The sequence below is a fragment of the Schistocerca americana genome, chromosome 7 (assembly GCF_021461395.2).
Source record: "Schistocerca americana isolate TAMUIC-IGC-003095 chromosome 7, iqSchAmer2.1, whole genome shotgun sequence".
Taxonomy (NCBI): Eukaryota; Metazoa; Arthropoda; class Insecta; order Orthoptera; family Acrididae; genus Schistocerca; species Schistocerca americana.
In genome coordinates this window covers 427,133,498-427,154,471 of record NC_060125.1, presented here as the reverse complement: position 1 = coordinate 427,154,471, position 20,974 = coordinate 427,133,498, and the positions used below count along the sequence as shown (strand labels likewise).

Here is a 20,974-nt window from a genome sequence, read left to right as displayed (position 1 = left end):
GAAACGTGGACTGGCAGAGGTGGTCATGTACCATGGCCTGCTCGATCCCCAGATATGTCCGCTCTGGACTTTTATGTGTGGAGAGAGATGCGCAACCTTGTTTACGCAACTCCTGTTGCATCAGAAGAGGATCTGGTTGCCCTGATAGTACCAGCAGCAGCAGCAGGAACAATTCGGGATACTCCTGCGGTTTTTGCCAGTGTCAGACAGAAAATGATCCGACGGTGTAACTTTTGTTTACGTGTCAATGGAGGCAATTTTTGAAAATCTACTGTAACTGAAATTGGGTTGTATTAATGTGTTGTCTCTTGGTCATAAAAAAATGGAAAAGTGTTTGTTGGTTTCATTAATTTGCCGCCAGAGAAATCTTCCTCTGCCGCTTTATATACTCCTCATAGGAAAAAATGATTTAAGGGAAAAATATTTGTTTTGATGTCCCCTACAACCTCCCAGAGTTTGTCGGTTTAAATACTTTTCACCCTGTACAGACAGCAAACAAAAAGTAAAATAAACAGAAGGATATAAATGATATGGAGTGCTTTTGGTGAACTAAAGAGAATTTCCAAATCCAAACTTTTAATGTGTTATGATAGTAAAATTTACAAGGGCGGCTTTCGACATGCTTGTGTAGCTTAACTTCTTGCCATCTCAGTAGCTCAGCGTGTTCGGTCAGAAGGGCTGGCTGTCCTTTGTAATAAGAAAACTGAGTGAAGAATCTAATGATGAACTTGAAGAAGTGTCATGTGACGTCCACCGAGAGCAAATGACGGGAACAACGACGAACAAAAATGATAAAGGAATTAAAGGCGTCTAGAGAGTCAGCTTCCGCGACAGCGATGTGAGCTGGTCACGGGTCTAATCCTTGAGGCGAACAGACGACCGTTGTTTCTCACGGTCGTCTAGATAAATTCTGAACATGTTCCTAACTTTCTCCTCAGGCACGATACAGAAACAGTTCAAATACACTCGGAACAAAGTTTGCACGATTCTCAGTCGGATGGTGTATGTGACTTATCTCGCTCTGATTAACTGACGGCTGTGGCGATAGAAACGGCATTAACAGCAATGTTAAATTAAAATTAGTTTTCCAAATTATGAACTACGCTACCCAAAGACAGAGAATGTGTATCACGAATTTTTTTCATGACAGTGATAAATGTACTTTTGATGCGAAGATCGTTCAAACACTGAGAGCTGCTCACTGCGCAATGGAAAGAAGACTTCTGCAGCGCTGCTACTTGTAATAGCAAAGCCTAAAGCATTTCAAACCTATGTAATTGTGCTGTAGTCTGAAGCCTCAGATTTGAAACAATGGATCTAACTGTGTACAACATGAATGCCTGGCGCACACAGTATCCTCTATGACAGTCCTGTTCCTGTTCGTTGCAAACAGGAGTCAGATCACCGTTTTCTATAACAGTGCATGAGTTATAATAAACAGGAATAATTGCAGAAAGCCTATGAGTCGCGATGTTTCATAGATTCAGCTTCGTTATTTAACAGAATATCTAAATTACTAATTTCCCCTGCGATCTTGTTAATCAGTGACCGTCACGAGTACTAAAGTTGCTCACTCTATGGTGTTATTGCCAAGGACCGCACGGTGGATTTATAGTTAACCAATAGACAGCCATCTTCCACGATAGAAGATTAGCGAACTTATGAAATAGTTATTATTAATGTTGTCATGGTTACTGTGCTACTCGCCTCTGTGCAGTGTGAATGTATATTGCCGCGAATATACGAATTTGCTGACCCAGAAGAGAAAGAGAAAGAAAGAGAGAGGGAGAGAGACAGACAGCAGACAGACAGACGGTTAGAATGCGTGGTTTTCTCAGCTTCTGATTAGTCGCCGTTAATTTGTTGTCTGGCTCGTGATTATAATTTATTATGTGTTATAGTCTGTCAGTATTGTTTCTTTGAATGGACCGAACTTTTCAAACTAGGGAAGTTTCGTTATATATGTTCTGTTATTTCATCTTCTTAGCACATGTTAAGTGAATGCAGTGTCAAGTGAGGTTTCGAATGTAGAGAATAAAATTCAGAACACGGTTGTTCTTTTTAGTACAGAAGTTTATTGACCTACGTCGCACAAAAATACTCGGGGATTACTAGTTCCAGCGAAATTAAATCGCCGTCTTCAGACCATCTGTATAGAAAAATTTTTGCAGGGCCAATCCATTTTGTCGACTGTTCACATTAATTTAACACAATCGTAATGTATGTAAAGATACAATTATAGAAAATTCTAACTTGAAACTAACATAAAATGCACACAAATTCAAAATAAACACAGCTCATAGAGATGACATTCCATAGTATTGTCTCTCGCCATACAGTAAGAGAGTAGCCATACGAACAACTCACAATAGCTACAAATCATGGTCATCACATCGGGCAGCAACAGTGTGACCAAATTAGAACAATCTCATACAAGATGTTACAATGCAATAATCAGAGAATCAATTGCGTATGACATGGACGCCATCGATACTACTGATCGACTGCCTCCAACCTAACAAGGTTAGGTGCCAAGTAATGGCTTTGTTGTATGATGTAATTCGTAATGACCGAATCAGTCTCACTGATTATCAGTCGTCACCAGTCTTCAGCTTTGCTGTAGAGGCTTAATCAATTTGTTTCAGTATCATAACTATTTCGCCAAACCCCTGATTTTTTAGCATTCTACCTAGTGCTTCTTACACAATTTTACGAGGCAGGTTGGTCTGCACTCGTCCTACACTTTTCCAATGAGTTCGTTTGCACTCACACACAGAAGTATTGAAGTTATACTCTTGGTGACCGACTAACCATATCGAATGTTTACGTCTAGCAAGTGACTCATTTTGGTACTGCCATGTGCTTCAGCAATGCCGGGCTGTAGGTAGTTCGAAGAGTTTTCTCTCTCCCATTCCTTTGCTATTTTGATGCGTAACAGCATGCCTGACGTCGGTTCCTGACCAACACCAGCAGTAATATCGTGGAACGAAACAACATAGTCTCAATAGACCATGATCCTACCGCTGTCGAATTCCGACACGCGCAAGTAGGCATTTCTCTTTCTTACACAAGGCATTACACGATCTTCTCACACTCAACCAACATTCAAATGCGATTTCTGAATGAGAATACGGCTGAGCAATTTTCCTTTATGTATTCACCGCAATGCTGAAAATTTTCAAAACCAATCGCGTGGTACACTCCACGTTAATTCGAAATTTGTTGCATGTGGTCTTCATCGTGTTTATTATAATTGCCAGAATCGTAGAAAATCGATTATTTCACGAACACTTGCTCTCAAAATATCAACTACTGGTTTGCAAGGAGCAGCCTAGGAGTATTTTGTAGGCCAACCAGATAGTTACCATAAGCACAAGGCTGATAATGTTTGGTTAATTGTTGCCTCCATAGCAACATACAAAAGGTCAATCTTTGTATGTTTTATCTGTTCGAAAAAGTAAATCTAAATTACGTTTGAGTACAACAAAATATGAAGCTTTATGGTAAGCTCGTGAAACACCATGTGAGGCCTCATTTGGGTCACAAATTTGAAGTTCCTCTATGGATGATGAACTCCTATACCGCCCCTCCTCCCACTTGGATACTAATGAAATCGTTGATCCTTTATCCATAGAAGACCTACTCAGTACATCACAATACATAAAACGAATGGTCGTGTGGTTCCTTCGAAAAGGCCGCGATCAACTTCCAGTCTATCTGTGTCCAATCACACCTTGTGTCAAGTCTCTCATGACTTCGTGATCAACGACTCTCTAAAATTCACCTTGTTCTTTCCATCAGTCGGTGGAAGTCTCAAGCAGCTTAAATAAACGTGTCATTTCAACATATTGCCATAACTGCTCTGTTGTCGCTTAGTTAAACAAATATTTTAACGCTCATCATAATTAATAACACTGTGCTGATGAGGAAAGACGTACATCCGCGTTTATCTTTGTTCTGATTCACTATTATTCCTTATTATTACAGAAATAGTCTCTGTGTAGTAGTTCATTCTGGTACCATATTTAATTGTTTCTTACAACAGAGACACTGTCATTGACGGCACTGTTGTTAATGTTTCAGTTCACTGTAACTAATGTGAAGATAATTTTAGGTAATCAGTAAGAGGGGATATGATAAGCGTACGTAAGTCAAACTAATCGACAATTTTCTAAGATTATTCGTATTAGCGTAGGGATGCTTCAAAATGTCGCCGTCATAGCTTCCATATCTTTTTCTGCTTTTTTTGGAATGAAGATTGTATTGCTAAGCATAGCCCGAGGTGTTTCTCGGGGTAGATAATGGAAGTTTGATTGTGAAATTGCAACGCCAACAAACCTAACGTCGACAGAAAAAATAAAACAACTGTAGTACCGTTGCCGGACACATGGTATATTGACAGAACTGAGCTTTTTTGTTAACTTATCCATATGCTGGTGCGACCTCTGTTTGTTAGCCATTTGGATGCCTAGGAATTTGATCCATTACCTCTCAACCAGGGTGTGTCCATTTATTGACGAACATGCTTAAGGGATGTCGATAACCCGATAAAAATTATAGTTATCTAGAGCACAGAAAATGAAGTACTTGAGGCTAAAAATTCGGAAACTTCGGTATTTAATGAGTGCACGAATGTGCTTTCACGTACACTAATACACTTTCAAGGTGACATTGGCCGGTATAAGATGCCAGTGCATGACACGTTAAACGTTCCAAATTGGTCCGTCCAGAACTGCTGCAAAAGACATACGATATCTGCTCAAAAATATTCGGCCACCCAGATGTATTGCGTTATTGACCACCAGATGTCACGAGAAGCGGACTTGCCGGTATAAAAGAAGCCGGTACTGTGGTATCAGTACAGAAACAGAACCCTCAGAAAGCGCCGTCCAGGAGCTCTCAGTGACTCCGAATGCAGACTAGTAACTAGATGTCATCTGAGTAACAAATCCGCCGGGGACATATCAACCCTTTTAAAGTACCCAAGTCAGCTGTTCGTGATGTGACTGTCAAATGGAAACGTAAAGGAATAACTACAGCTAAACCACGGTTAGACAGGCCTCATGTACTGACGGACGGACGCCATCGAATATTGCGGAGAGTGGTTGTAACAATCGCATGAAATCAGCGGAAGGAATCACTCGCGAGTCCCAAAGTGCTAACAGCAGTTCAGCTAGCACAACTACTGTGCGTATGGAGCATAAAAGAACCGGATGTGATGGTCGAGCTAGCTAGCGACAGTTCCAGTGGTTTAAAAAGCGACGCCACTGAGAGTGGGTGACTAGAACCGAGTGATTTGTGGTGATGAATCATGCTAAGCCCTGTCCCAATCCCATGAAATGTTGTGGGTTTGGCGAATTCCTGGAGAACATCACCTGTGATAATGTATAGTACCAACAGTGAAGTAAAGAGGAGGTGGTGTTATGGTAATGGGTGTATTGCGTACGATACAGGAATAGTTCGGAGACGATGACTGTGTGTATCGGCACTCTGTCATAAAGCAGCATCTATGAGGCAATGGTTTGGGGATAGTAGCATTCCCGAAATGGACTGGCCTGCCCACAGTCCCCAAATAAACCCAATGGAACACTTTTGGGATAAATTAGAACGCTGACTTCTCTCTAGACTCCAGCCTCCAACATCGGCTCTTGAGGAAGAATGGGCTTCCATTCCTCCACAGACATTCAGATACCTCATTGAGAGTGTCCCCAGCAGAGTTCAGTCCATCATAAACGTAGACGGTGAAACCTACTAAGGGGTGGATACTTTTGACGTGATAGTGTAGTTAGGTATGCTGCAAAAAGTAGCACTACTTTGGCCTATCATCTGTTGCGAACAGAGGTTTTAAATAGCACGACATGCAAGCAATGGTTCTCTATTTCTGGCCGCCACTATTTATACTATCAGCTCCCGCACTCCATGACAGTTTAGTAGGGTTCCCGACTGCTGAAGCATCAGAGGTTTAAGGAAGGCTACCGATTTCTGACGACCAAGCCATTTGAGCATTTCTGTGCTTCCTTGTTGTGGTAATAAATATATTAACAGGTATTACGATAACTCAAAAGTACAACAGTAACCAAATCACAAGGTCACCCATGCAGCCGCTCAGGTTATATATACTACAAATTCTGCTGCCATCATCTTTTCATTTGATGGAATCTCTCGCTCGATTGTATTCATGTTCTTATGTATAGGGCGTTTCAAAATGAGTATACGGGTTCTAAGGCTTTGTAGCATTTATTACATTCAACTTACAATTATAAATGGCTGTGCGGTTCTAGGCGCTACAGTCTGGAGCCGAGCGACCGCTACGGTCGCAGGTTCGAATCCTGCCTCGGGCATGGATGTGTTTGATGTCCTTAGGTTAGTTAGGTTTAATTAGTTCTAAGTTCTAGGCGACTGATGACCTCATATGTTAAGTCGCATAGTGCTCAGAGAAATTTGAACCACATTTTTTACAATTATAAATAACACATCAAATGAAAGAGCAGCTGAAACAGTCTTTCTTACAAGTGTTGAATGTGACCAACATTCGTCTAACACCGAATCGATATGGGAGTTCTTCTCAAACCCTGATCAGTGGGCCTGATGTAATTGATGCAAAGATGCTGGATAAGGTGGCTCAGCTAGTAGCGGGGACACATAGGTCTACACAAGAGCCTTTATGAATCCCCAACTGTACAAGTCGCATTGAGTCAGCTCATGTGTGAACGTGGAGGTCATGCAAAACAAGCCCCTTCCGGAAATCCAGCAGTAAGGTGCAACATCGTTTAACCAATCTCGCACTGAGTTACGCCAGTGAGGAGGCGCACCATCCTGCTGCCAAATAAAGTTCTGTGATTCAGCTTCTTCCAGTTGTGGGAAAGACCCATAATACTAGCGCATCAAGATAAGAAACATCAGTTACAGTTGCTACACGAAAAAAGAAAGGCTCATAGACTTTCCGCCGGGATATGAAAGAAAAATTCAGTTTAGGGTAGCCTCTTTCCAACTGTGCTATCTCGTGGGGATATGTTTATCCTCAGATTCTCACATTACATTCGTTCACATTTCCACTTAGGTGAAATGTCTATTCATCACCGAAGACGACACGATCCCGATCATCTTCATTGTCATGCAGCAACGTTTTGTTTGAAAAGTTGGTACTTAAACCGAACTCTGTAGGCTTTGAAGAGCTTTTAACAACTGCAAACGATAAGGACGTAGTTGTAAGTTTCTCCTTAAAGGTCTCCACACATACATCACTGGAAATGCTAATTCACGACTAATTCTCTTCCCTTTGCGTACAGGTACACAAACAAAACTGTTTGAGTTGCTCTTTCATTTGGTGAATTATCTGTAATCGTAAGTTGAATATAATGAATGCTGCGAAGCCTTAAAACCCGTATATTTACGGTATATTGATGATTTTTACTTACGGACCGTCTGACAGCAACTGAATAAAACACAATTTTAGTGCCATAAGCGTTTCGCCTTTATTTTCTGCAAGGCATCATCAGTGGCCTGGAATATGTACAGTCGTGCTCAAAAGTATCCGAACGACCTGAATTGCATTTCGCCTGATTCGCATGCAACCCACATAATGCAGCTGTCTAGCAGGTCATCTAATCGCTCCTTGGTACAGTCGTTTGACTATTGAAATTGGTTCCAACAAGTCACCACCAGAAAACACTGCTCTGCATCGCAATAACTCAAGATGTAAAGTAATACCACGATACAACAAATATCAGGGAACACCTTATCACAGATAATACTGTCCTTAAGGCTTGTAAGCTCACAGTTATTACAATGAATGACATACCTGAAATGTTACCACTCTCATTACTACGTCAGACATGTAATGCACGTAGTAAGTTCGTCGTATTCATGATCTCTTCAAAGTAACATAGCGTACTTATTATTTAACACAAAAGACATTAAAAATTTAAGTTATTCACCAGCAGCTAGTTGAGAATATGTATGAACTTCAAATGACACGACCTGTACGTAAGGTGTCGCGAGTTCGAGTATATACATTGCTACATTTTTTAAAACGCAGTTCTACTGTCTGATGAAGTTATCAACGTAATGGAAATTGTAACATAATTCCCTTCACTTCTCAACCCAAAATAGTCTCATGTGGAAAAAAGGCTAACTTCTGCGTCATTTTGTTCTTTTCAGGTTTAATAGACAGCCAGGCAGTAGATGCATCTCGAAACTTTTGTATTATGTATGGGGAGAGCGCATCGTGCCAAAATACACCGGAAAAGTATTATCTACATTAGCTGTCGTCTGGTAGTGACATTTTACTCTTCTTCAAACCTTGTTTGACAGCTTTAACGCAGAACAAGTTTTCTACGTGCATGTAATCAATAAACTGCATGTGCATTTTCAGACTGTTACAGATAACATCAGAGAATTCGCATATATCGTTGATGATTAATTTCTCTCTCATGTTTAATATTGTTTTAACAAAACTAAAGGAAACCTTACGAAATTTGTGAACTGTGGTATAAAAAATGAAATAAAACTACCCACGATAACCTTACGATGAAAGTCTGTTTTAATAAAACTGAGTATCTGTACACAAGCGTGCCTCTATCGACACGAATTAGTAAAATACTACTCACTTAGATTTTGATTGGGTCTGTGTTTAATTGGTTTGATGTGTTATACTCAAGAGGTATGCAAATGTGGCATTTCATGAATAAACTCATGTATTCCTAGAAACCCAAAATTTGCTTGTCAGCAGCGGAAAGTTTTGCACCATTGCACTATGGCACGAAAGTAGTTTTTTGCGATTTTCTTATCGATGTTTGACCTGACTGCCTGTAGCTCTTTCAGAGAAGGAATAAAAACACTACAGTCAATGAGACTGGAACTGCGAACCATAACTGATGCTTTTTCACAGTTCAGCACGTTACCACAGAGCTGGCAAAGAGGTATGTGTCTTAGCTTCCTCTTGCGAGACCAATAGTGGCTAGAACTCGTAAACAGCTATTTAAAGGACGAGATTAGTTGCGATTTCCACGTGCAACGACTTTCCTGGGATGAAAACCGTAAATTTACAGTCTTTTGCTACTCCTCAAGCGATAATAAATCAGATTATTCAATGGAAATGACAGGTAAAATCAAGTGAACTTTGAGGCTTAATTCCGTGCACACCAGGAAGTAACTCCTCGATCACAGAGTTGCCAAACATACGTTGCATTGTTGCCAAATCTCAGTTACAGTACTAGCAGGAAGAAGACGAAGCCATGTGATCCTACAGCGGGCTGGGAAGTGACCATAGCTGGTGTCTCCAAGTCGCAGCTGCTACGGCCTGGAATACATAATGCGTCTGATTCGCATTTATATAACTAGGTTAAGGAGTGGAGCGTAATTACTAATAATACTCAGTACTGACTGCAAACTAAGCATCATAAATCAGTAACTCTCATAGTTGTTTTTATATTTCTTTCGTAAGTGTACTCAAAACTAAGAAACTCATTCACAGACGTTTTCATGCCTCGCCGATAGTCGTGCACAACAAAGAAATAAAAATAAAAAAAAGAATGTGTGTGTGTGTGTGTGTGTGTGTGTGTGTGTGTGTGTGTGTGTAAGAGAGAGAGAGAGAGAGAGAAAGAAAGATAGATAGATAGATAGATAGAGAGAGAGAGATAAAAATAAAAAAGAATGAGAGAGAGAGAGTAAAAAATTGTTGTAAAAAAGTTGAATCATGGTATCTAATGAACTCTTTCATTAAAATGACACGTTCCACATCATTACGAAATATTGTATTTATGATCTATGAAACATGAATTAATCTAATCTAATCATATCATATTGATGACTAGCCATGAAGAGTCATGAATTACCGAAATTTTTGCCAATACCAGTAACTGAAACTAAACCTGAAAATAATAGACGACAATTTTTGTAATAAACTGGGACTTCTATCAAGACCCTTTCGTCCCTGTTAACTAACCACGCAAGATGTCTGATATACTTCCATTCTGAAGTAAGAAAGTGTGCTTTCATTTAAAGATGAAGTGCATGATGTGAAGTTCTGCGACGGAGATACGAACCCAACACATAATCGGATTGTTAACTAAGTAAAATCAAATGTTACGTATCGGTTTTTCTTACCAGCTGCTAGGTGTTTGAATCTAAAATAAGGATACAAACTTTTGTGTCTAAGCGACAATCGAACTGCACACCTACTGTGCATCCACGAATATAGCTTACGTATCAGTTGCTTACTCACTAACAGTAAGATATGTGCGTGTTTGACCAGAAATAACGACACCTGTTGCGATTATTGGCAACACATGAACAGACATTAAAAACGTACGTTAATTTTCACTAGCAGGCCGGTGTGCACGTGATAGGGCTTGAAATGATATTATGAATATTTTTGTACTGGATTAGGATTCGGACCCACATACTTACCTTTGGAGGAGACCTAGAGAAGATTGTAGTATTGGGAAAAGGAACGAAATGATTGAACTATACTGTTCCGAGAGATTCAGATCCTGGAAAGAGGAGATACGAATTCGAATCACAGTCCAGTACCAAATTTTTCAACGTCTCAGGTTCAATCAAGTACAAGTAAAATAATAGCCCTGTTCCTTTAAATGGCTATCGGTTCATCAAATAAAATAAAATTTTCTAATGTAAGTAAGATTACTGCCGACTGTGTTTCTGTTTACCATGACTTCCGCTATGTCATTTCCCAATGTAAGGCGGCTCTGCCCAGTTGGTAATGAAAGAACGTGATGTTTAATGCAGATTCTGGATTATAAAGTCTTTCTCTTGAGGTTACCAGAAGTAAAGTAAATGTGTTTGTGCCACTTAAAATTAAATGCCTGAACCCACACATTGCACCTGTCATAGTTCGTTCCACCAGACCATTGTGGCCACATTTCCCGCCCCAGGAGTGTGCTATAACAGATGATGTGCTTAGCTTACAAAATTAGTCACGGTGGAAAAAACGCGAGCCTATTAAATGGTTAAGTAGAAGCAAGTTTCTGACGCGGAGATTGTGCTATTCTTATGTCAGCAGGAAGTAAAGACTCTTCTAGGCATCATAGGCTCGATGTAAAGCCATTTTGAAATTTTCACAAATTCAGCAAATTTCTTAGTTCGAGAAAATCCACTGTGAAGTGTGAAGTTACCGGATAATTCGATTATTACCGGCATTATTACTATAATTTTCTTCATACCGCTGCTGGAACATTGTACTTGAAGATCATTTGATGCCTTTTGGTTACTATAGAAGTATTATCCCAAAACAGGTTCTCTCCCTGTCTACGGAATCCTTTTCATGTTAATATCAAACATCAGCAATTACTTGTAGATTACATTAGAACTAAAGTAATTGATGAAGAAGTTACTTGATAACAAAAGCGGGCTGCCCTTCTTCATTTACTTGCGCCTAGAAATGGCTATCGAGTACTACCAAACCAAAAGGCAAGAGATCTTACTGCCTTCCGATATACGTCCCTGTCAGTTCCTCCATATGATTTGGTCGACATGACCTGTTTCAAGTTTTGTATGACAGACAATGTTTTAGAAAATCAATTGTTTTCCTTTGCAATAAACAGAAAGATTTTCATTCTAAGCTATCCAAGTACAAAATTTTCGCAGTGTTAGTTCAAATTTAATATTCGCTTCTATTATGTAGGAAAATATATCACAGTTGCAAAACTCGCATCAGACCCACTGACCTTACATTTAGTCGCTGACCATAAATTTTAGCTCAAAGTGACACCAGATTAAGTAACCTAATGCAGCAAATACTGTTTGCCAGTGCTCTTTCTCACCGGAAAATACGCAGTTCAATCATTTGGCTCCATAATACACTGTAACAGTAATTTCTGTGTGGATGCAATGCATACGGATTGTAGAATTTAGTGGCTCTCTCTCTTCCACTTATGTATACAATATGCCTGACCTAAACGGGCCCTTTATCGTTACAGGCCCTGGGCAGTGCAACATCATACTGACAACAGTAATGTTCTTATACTGACAACCTGACTGTTCGTTTTACATGATTTTGTAATCATTTAAATAAAACAACATGACCTTCCAGTGGGAGACATTTCGTCCCCATTTTCCTTCCGTGAAATTTGTCAGTAAGCTTTTTGCCTTCCAACCAGCGAAATGCGGCAGAGTGCGGCCGGTAAACGATTCACGAACCACGATTTAGTGCCGTTAAGACGATTTCTTTAAACATTGTCGTAGCTGAAGGAATTTAGTTTCGTCTTAAATCGTCTCAAGCAGCAAACGTTCACAGACATCTCAAATAGGAAAAAGCTCATTATCCAGGTATGAAGGTTGTAAAACAAACTTCCCACAGTTTGTGTCAGGTTGATCTTTTCGTCTGATAGCACTGTGTAAGCGAGTCGTCACGTAAGGTGGGCAATACAGTCGTTCTCCTCTCAGAATCCTATGTCCGGCAATATGCTCGATCTGGCAACATTGTAGACTGCGGCACTTCCCAGAGGAAGTCTTGACTTCAGTCTTAGCACATCGTTCTTGACTACGACCGTAGTCTTGAGGTAAATCGCGAGACTAGCTAATACGACGTCTGGCGACCGAAAGCACACGTCGACAGAATTTTTATCCCCCTTTCCTCTCGGTGCTGAAGCTATGAGTGTAATACAAGCGAATCTACAATATAATTCGCTTTCTGTCACACTGGTAATAATAGTTTGGTTCAACAATGTTTTAGCGAAAGATTTCTTTGCCGACCATCTGCCTCTGAACACCGCATGCATCTGAGTTCTCTGGGACCCGTTTACTGCCTACCGGCGGGGGCTGAGGCACTGCATTGTCTCGCCTTCTGCCGACAACATCTGCTCCACTCCGCACACTCGACCATGTAAAATGTTTTATGTTGTTGAGTGGTGACCAGTAAAATCTGTCTACGATTTGTGTTTCACTCTTGATAGCAAAGGAGGCACAAAACTATTTTATTTGATGATTATTTTATTACACTAGAATGCAATACATCAATGTGGCACAGAATTAATTTCATTGTTTCTGATCCAGTGCACTATAATTCAAGCATCACATTCGGTTCTTTTTCCTTTCACAGGAGATGCTTCAAATAATTTTTTATTGTCATGGATTCATATGTGTTAGTCAAGACACAGAGAGTAAATGCAATGTAATGTGTTTGGTTTCTTTCTTTGATTCTCTATGGTACATGGATGCAAAAGATTGTGTCAATACCTATCAGAAAATACTCTATAATTACTCAGGCAAATTGCTTGTGTGATATTTAAAATATTGGATTTAAGGCGACAAAATTGCCCATATTTGAAGCTACCCAGAGAAAAAGTAAGTTGCTAGAGCCGCTGTTAGCAAATGTCTGCGGGGAGTTCCTAATTGCTACTGTGGACATTTAGCAAAGAGGTCCTATAGTAATCAAGAGGTTCATTTCCTTCATACTTATCACCCTGGCATGTGAGCCTTAAGTGAAGAACAATAACTGTTATTGTGATCGCTTCTCAGTTTTGGTTATTGATAACTTGATACCAGTATCTGAGTTTAATTTGTACAGCACTGAATATGATCACTATGTGATAGAAAATCGATTCTGCTATCAGTAAAACATCAATATTACGGACAACGCTGACCTTACTTTTAATTTAACATTTACGATCGTTGTGCACACAGCACTCAAAAATGGCTCTGAGCACTATGGGACTCAACTGCTGAGGTCATTAGACCCCTAGAACTTAGAACTAGTTAAACCTAACTAACCTAAGGGCATCACAAACATCCATGCCCGAGGCAGGATTCGAACCTGCGACCGTAGCGGTCTTGCGATTCCAGACTGCAGCGCCTGTAACCGCACGGCCACTTCGCGCACACAGCACTCCCTGGAGTTGCCAATCAATATAAAAACGACAATGAGAGTTACTGATTTAAGATGCTTAGTTTGCAGTCAGTTCTCAGTATTATTAGTAATTATGCTCCAGTCCCTAAACCTAGTTACAGAAATGCGAATCAGGCGCATTATGTATTCCAGGACGTAGCAGCTGCGACTTAGAGACACCAGCTATGGTCATTTCCCAGCCCGCTGTAGGATCACATCGCTTCGTCTTCTTCCTGCTAGTACTGTAACTGAGATTTGGCAACATGGCAATGTATGTTTGGCAACTCTGTGATCGACGAGTTACTTCCTGGTGTGCACGGAATTAAGCCTCAAAGTTCACTATATTTTACTTGTGATTTCCATCTGGGTTATTATCGTTTGAGGTGTAACAAAAGATTGTAAATTTATGGTTTTCATCCCAGGAAAGTCGTTGCACGTGGAAATCGCAACTAATCTCGTCCTTTAAATAGCTGTTTACGAGTTCTAGCCACTATTGGTCTCGCAAGAGGAAGCTAAGACATATACGTCTTCGCCAGCTCTGTGGCAACGTGCTGAACTGTAAAAAAAGCATCTGTTACGGTTCGCAGTTCCAGTCTCATTGACTGTAGCGTTTTTATTCCTTCTGTGAAAGAGCTACAGGCAGTCAGATCAAACTTCGATATGGAAATCGCAAGAAAATACTTTCGGACCATAGTGCTCTTTCCGCTGCTGACAAGCAAATTTTGGGTTTCTAGAAATACATAAGTTTATGTATGAAATGCCACATTTGCATACCTCTTGAGCATAACACAGCATACCAGTTAAACACAGACCCAATCAAAATCTAAGTGAGTAGTATTTTACTAATACGTGTCGATAGAGGCACGCTTGTGTACAGATACTTAGTTTTATTAAAACAGACTTTCGTCGTAAGGTTATCGTGGGTAGTTTTATTTCACTTTTTACAATACAGTTCACAATTTTCGTTAGGTTTCCTTTAGTGATGTTAAAACAATAGTAAACATGAGAGAGAAATTAATCATCAACGATATATGCGAATTCTCTGTGTTATTTGTAACAGTCTGAAAATGCACATGCAGTTTATTGATTACATGCATGTAGAAAATTTGTTCTGAGTTAAAGCTGTCAAACAAGGTTTGAAGAAGAATAAAATGTCACTACCAGACGACAGCTAATGTAGATAATACCTTTCCTACGTATTTTGGCACGATGCGCTCTCCCCATACACAATACTAAAGTTTCGAGATGCAGGCTGTCTATTAAACCTGAAAAGAACAAAATGTCGCAGAAGTTAGCCTTTTTTCCACATGAGACTATTTTGGGTTGAGAAGTGAAGGGAATTATGTTACAATTTCCATTACATTGATAACTTCATCAGACAGTAGAACTGCGTTTTAAAAAATGTAGCAATGTATGTACTCGAACTCGCGACACTTACCATTACGCTACTAACTGACGTATAGCTGCAACACCCTCAGAACTCAAAAACTATTCCTCCAGAACTTATGCATTCCACAGCGCAGTGAGATAATGCATATTGCCGGGTTTAGACTTCCGAGAGACAAACAGTTACACCTTTTCTTTTTGCGCTGCACGATGTTTTCAACAAACAGATAGCGCAATATCGTAGCTCAAGTGGAAAGGAACACTTCCTATTTAAATTTCTTCATCCTACACTGTTGGCAGTTCTGCGTAGGTGGCAGTTACGTGATTTTATTTCGGTGATTACAAAATAGAGTCGAATGTTTGCACTGGGTAGCTCAGGCAGCTAGTTCATGGTGATTCGGTCAACCAAGTAAATGAATTTACTGAACATGCTGCAAATTACTACAGGGAACCTGTGTGTCAGAATTCTTATCCAGCGTAGCGCAACGGCGTTACGATAGAAAAACGAGCCACAGCGAAGAGGATTTGGTGGTCTGTTGGGCTGATGGTAGTTTTATATATGTACGGTCTCGTTTCGATTCCAACTTCGGTCAATGTTTTTAGATAGGGAGAGACAGATTCCATTCTCTTCTGGCTACACCAACTGAAGACGATAAAATGGTATTGTGGTCTGAAATTCACATTAAAAATGATATTCCTTCTCTATTAAGTAGACTTTAGGGTGAACCACAATAAAGTCTAGAGTGGCGACGTGTAGAAACTCTATCACCAGTAACCTTTCTTATATTAGTTATTTATTTCTAGTGACGAAACAAACGCCGTGTAGGCTCACAGGACACGTATTCCATCTTTTATCTGAGCCTCTGTATGTCGATAAAATTGGTTCTGAACTGGGAATGCAACTCAGACCGCCCTTAACGCGGAATTTGATCCCTTCGTGACAATACAGCTCGGCTACAATTTGCTGTTTGTTCAAAACTGCAGATTCCTCAACATCTCCACATATTGCGCGTGAATGGGTTCGAATCCTGGCCCGGCACTAAAGATTTCATTATGTATTATTATGCTCTAGCATGAGAACACCTATGGGCTGGTGGATAATAGTTTTGATTTTTATTGTATTTTCATTCGTTGTCAGCACTAACGAAATGTGACGTTTTTGACTCCCAGTGAGACACAGAACTATTTGCGAGATCACTGTAAGTTCAAGATGTTATTACGAGCTGCTGGTGGAGAAATATTCGGTAGCTGACGTCTCTTTGTATGTAGTCAACAACGATATGTGTGGATCAATATTCCCAGTCAGCACTGAACTCTTCATAATATTATTTCTAGTTCAAACATGCTCACATGTCGCTGCTGGTGCAACAAACCCATATTTAACGTTCGTTTTCTCTAGAATATAATAGCGATAGGTGCCGGGTTGGAGTCCTGGGAAGGAAAAAAATAATGTTTCGTCTCGTCATTTCAGTTACAACATCTAGCTACTGCCGAGAAAATCCGAACTGTCACAGTTAATTGTGCTTCGATATCTACCCGATTAGGTTCTGGGTTCGAATCCCTGTCCAACACAAAGCTTTACCTCACGGCATTCCGAGTAAGTTACTTGTTCAGAAGAAATATTTAACATCTCTCGTAGTTCATTAACAGGGACAATAGGTGCTGGGTAGGAATTCGCGTCCGTTAAAAATGTTTGCGTTATGTAATTTAAAGTTGATTTTTGCTAACTGATACTGTCTAAAATCGAGCTATATCGCTCTCTGTATGCCTAATCAGGAATGACTGTTAGTTTCCGTCAGTCACGAAATCTTTGCTTAGTCTGCATGACCTGTGTTTGAATCCATATGCAGAACGAGACGGTTCGTCGTGTCATTTGAAGTTCATACATATTCTCAACTAGCTGCTCGTGAATAACTTATATTTTTAATGTCTTTTGTGTTAAATAATAAGTACGGTATGTTACTTTGAAGAGGAAATCATGAATACGACGAACTCACTACGTGCATTACCTGTCTGACGTAATAATGAGAATGGTAACATTTCAGGTATGTCATTTATTGCAATAAATGTGAGCTTACGAGCCTTAAGGACAGTATTATCTGTGATAAGGTGTTCCCTGATATTTGTTGTATCGTGGTATTATTTTACAGCCGGCCGGAGTGGCCGTGCGGTTCTAGGCGCTGCAGTCTGGAACCGAGCGACCGCTGCGGTCGCAGGTTCGAATCCTGCCTCGGGCATGGATGTGTGTGCTGTCCTTAGGTTAGTTAGGTTTAATTAGTTCTAGGTTCTAGGCGACTGATGACCTTAGAAGTTAAGTCGCATAGTGCTCAGAGCCATTTGAACCATTACTTTACATCTTGAGTTATTGCGATACTGCGCAGTGTTTTCTAGTGGTGAGTTGTTGGAACCAATTTCAATAGTCAAACGACTGTACCAAGGAGCGATTAGAGGACCTGCTAGACAGCTGCGTTATGTGGGTTGCATGCGAATCAGGCGGAGAAATGATCATCATGATAAAATAAGATAAATCGGAGAAAGAAAGATTTAAGAGCTCGTTGAGCCGCGCGGCCTGCGAGAGTGGAACTGTAGAGAAATAGCTTTAAGGTGGTTAGATGAACCCTTAATTGTGAATTGTAGTGTAATCATGTAGATGTAGATGGGAACGTGAAGGCAAGCATATTCGTCGTCAAAGTTCCGGTCGACTGCGACTGACCATCACAAGCGAGGACTGACGTGTTTTACACCAATCACATCGTAGCCCCTTCACTACTTCACCTGCCTTCAAACAAAACGTGTTGGGCTGCCTGCAACATTCTCTGTAATACAACACTGTTGGTCAGAAATTAGCACCAGCCGGATTAAGGAATTAATGTCGCTTGAATAGAATGCAGTTAACACCACAACGCAAACAGCTGCATTTAGAGTGATGCCATGGCCGGGAAGCATGGACTGGTGATAAATGGCGTCGGATTGTGTTTAGCAATGAATCGCGATTCTGCATTACCCCGTACGACCGCCGTCCCATTCTGCTAATGTTTTGGACAGGCACAGTGGTGTCACACCTGGCGTCATGGTGTGAGGAACCATCAGGTATGGTTGGTTGGTTGATTTGGGGGAGGGACCAAACGGCAAGGTCATTGGTCACATCGGATTAAAGAAGGATGCGGAAGGAAGTCGGCCGCGCCCTTTCAAAGGGACCATTCCGGCATTTGCCTGAAGCATTTAGGGCAATCACGAGAAACCTAAATCAGGATGGCTGCACGTGAGTTTGGACTGTCGTCCTCCCGAATGCGCTTCCAACGTGCTAACCACTACGCCACCTCACCCGATCGTCAGATACGAGTTCGCTCATCAATAGTAGTGATAAGAGAACTTTGACAGCACAACAGAGTGTAACGGACATGCTGCGTTCTCATGCGACCATATCGTGGTGCCATTTTTCGAGAGGACAATGCTTGTTCACACAGAAGCGTGCCTCTATAAACTGGTTTTGATGTTGAGGTAATGCTGTGCCCAGCTAGATCCCGAGATCTAGCATGCGTAAGATCATCTCGGACGTCAACTCCGTCTTAGTACCGTTATTCATGATATCAAGGACCACTTATAACACTTGTAGGCCAGCTTTCCTTAGGATAGGACATAACGTCTGTATGACACCCTTCTCAAACGAATCAGTGCATGCATCCAGGCTAAAGATGGTGCAACGCCATCCCTATTAGTGGGTTCACACTGCCAAGTTATTTTTACTCGTAAATTTTGTAATCACTGAATTACCATCGCATACCCTCCCAAACCACTGAAGTTTCATTTGAATATCTCTTCTTCTGGGTGCTTCTCTTTTGCCGTCAGGCAACGCAGCTGTGAGGCTGTTTCACTATTCCCCTAGTTGATGGATATGTTTGGACCCTTATAGCAATACCTGTATCATCAGCGAATATCATAGGTTTTCAGGATCCTTCCATTGTCCCAGGTAAAGCATTTTTGTAGGATCGGGCCAAGCACAGCCCCTTGTGGAACACTATATTTAACAATTTCCCCACTCCGAAAATACTGGACCAGTAGTGTTGAGTTGTTAGCAGCTGTATGGGCGAACACATGGTGCAGGCCGCTCGGCACTGTGTGTGCAGGTGGTGACGTACCTGTCGAGCCGCGGGCTGCGCAGCCACGTGGACGAGCGCGTGGTGGCCGAGGTGAGCCGCGGCGCCGTCGCCAGCGGAGACTCCGACGCGTGGCACGAGGTTCCGCTCACCGTACCGCCGGTGCCGCCATCCTCGCGCTTCACCAACTGCTGCAAGCTCATGGACATCGACTACCGCCTCGACGTGAGTGCCAGCCTTTCTTCTCTCTCCTGTAGCGTTCTGCGTGTACAAACTACATACAGTGTGTAGTCGTCATGATCTCAGACCTTACATGAGACAAACAACGTGTCATTATGTGGAAACCAACATCTTTACCGCCCTGTCAGCCTCGATCTCCACCTCTGAATTCATCATCTGCCACGGCATCCATATACACTTGAACCGGCACCAGCTCCTTCCGCCTCACTTTCTTCTCTGCTGTCCAGCTCGAGTTCCTTACCTACACAGCTCCAGTCCCACCCTCTTGCCGTTGTGGTTTTCATCCAGAAGACTGATTTGATGTAGCTCTCCATCCTACTCTGTCGTGTACCTACCTCTTCATATCGGCATAACTACCGCAACCTACATTCATTTGAACCTGCTTACCCTTAACAATCAATAATCCACAATTTGTATATACCATGACCTTGGGAAAGTTTATGACTGTGTATAGCATATTGGTCTCCTTTTCCAACTCCAGACAGATTCACATCGAAGTATCCCCGCCTTACTGTCCCCTTTCTCTCTAAACGCCGCCATTTTGTCACTATTGATACCAATTTCCATATCTTCCATCCTACTGTAGGTGTTCCACAGGGCTCTGTCCAATCTCTACTCCTTTATATCTTCTGCACAGTCACTCAAATCCATCAGCATGCTGATAACATCGCTTTCCTATGTCTCTATCCTACACTCTAGAAATCCCAAAGATTCCTGTAACTCAACTATAACCAGTTTACATCCTGATCTAACCACTGGCTCTCAAGACAAATGCTTCCAAAACCAAGTAAATAATCATAGGCTGTACCACCAGAGGTTCTATCCCCCTGAGTTCTACCTAACCATTTACGACCGTTCTATCCCACCAACCAACACATCAAACAGCTCAAATCTCCGCTCGACCGGCGTCTAATATGGAATCCTCGCGTGCTTGCCATCCAACAGAAATCTCACAATAGACTAAACGTACTAGCTAGTAGAAAAAGGGAAATGCATCCCTCTGCTAACCTCCACACCAACGAAACATTGGTTTGAGCTATTCTATCTTATTTCTATGTTCCACAAAATTCTTGTTACCCTAAATCCTAGAAAGCCTTGCATTTCACCTATCCACAGCCTTCTCCCCTGTGGATAGTGAAATGCATCTAATTCCCACCTCTCCTCACTGACCCAGAACACCTTCATACATCAACACTATCCGCAAACTTGACTCGATCAATCATATGGGTAATAGAGTGCTTCCGTGTGTTCTGCCGAGTTATTGTTTCCATTTCATGCACTGCAACCAGTCAAGGCAGCGAGTGCACATAACAGCGAAACTCGCAAAGTCTCAAGAAGACAGCTTAGTCGATCGTCGAGATGTTATGCATAAAATGGAAACAACAACTCGGAAGAACACAAGGAA

General features: G+C 41.3%; 1 protein-coding gene across 1 annotated transcript in view; it reads left to right on the top strand.

Moving 5' to 3' along the window:
- The window catches only part of LOC124622981 (arrestin domain-containing protein 17-like), a 192,552-nt gene that overhangs the window by 136,386 nt on the left and 35,192 nt on the right, over nucleotides 1-20,974 (top strand). Inside the window, exon 8 of the mRNA XM_047148770.1 lies at nucleotides 19,360-19,554. Within this exon, the coding sequence (XP_047004726.1) occupies nucleotides 19,360-19,554 (195 nt within the window). The remainder of the gene's footprint in view (nucleotides 1-19,359; nucleotides 19,555-20,974) is intronic.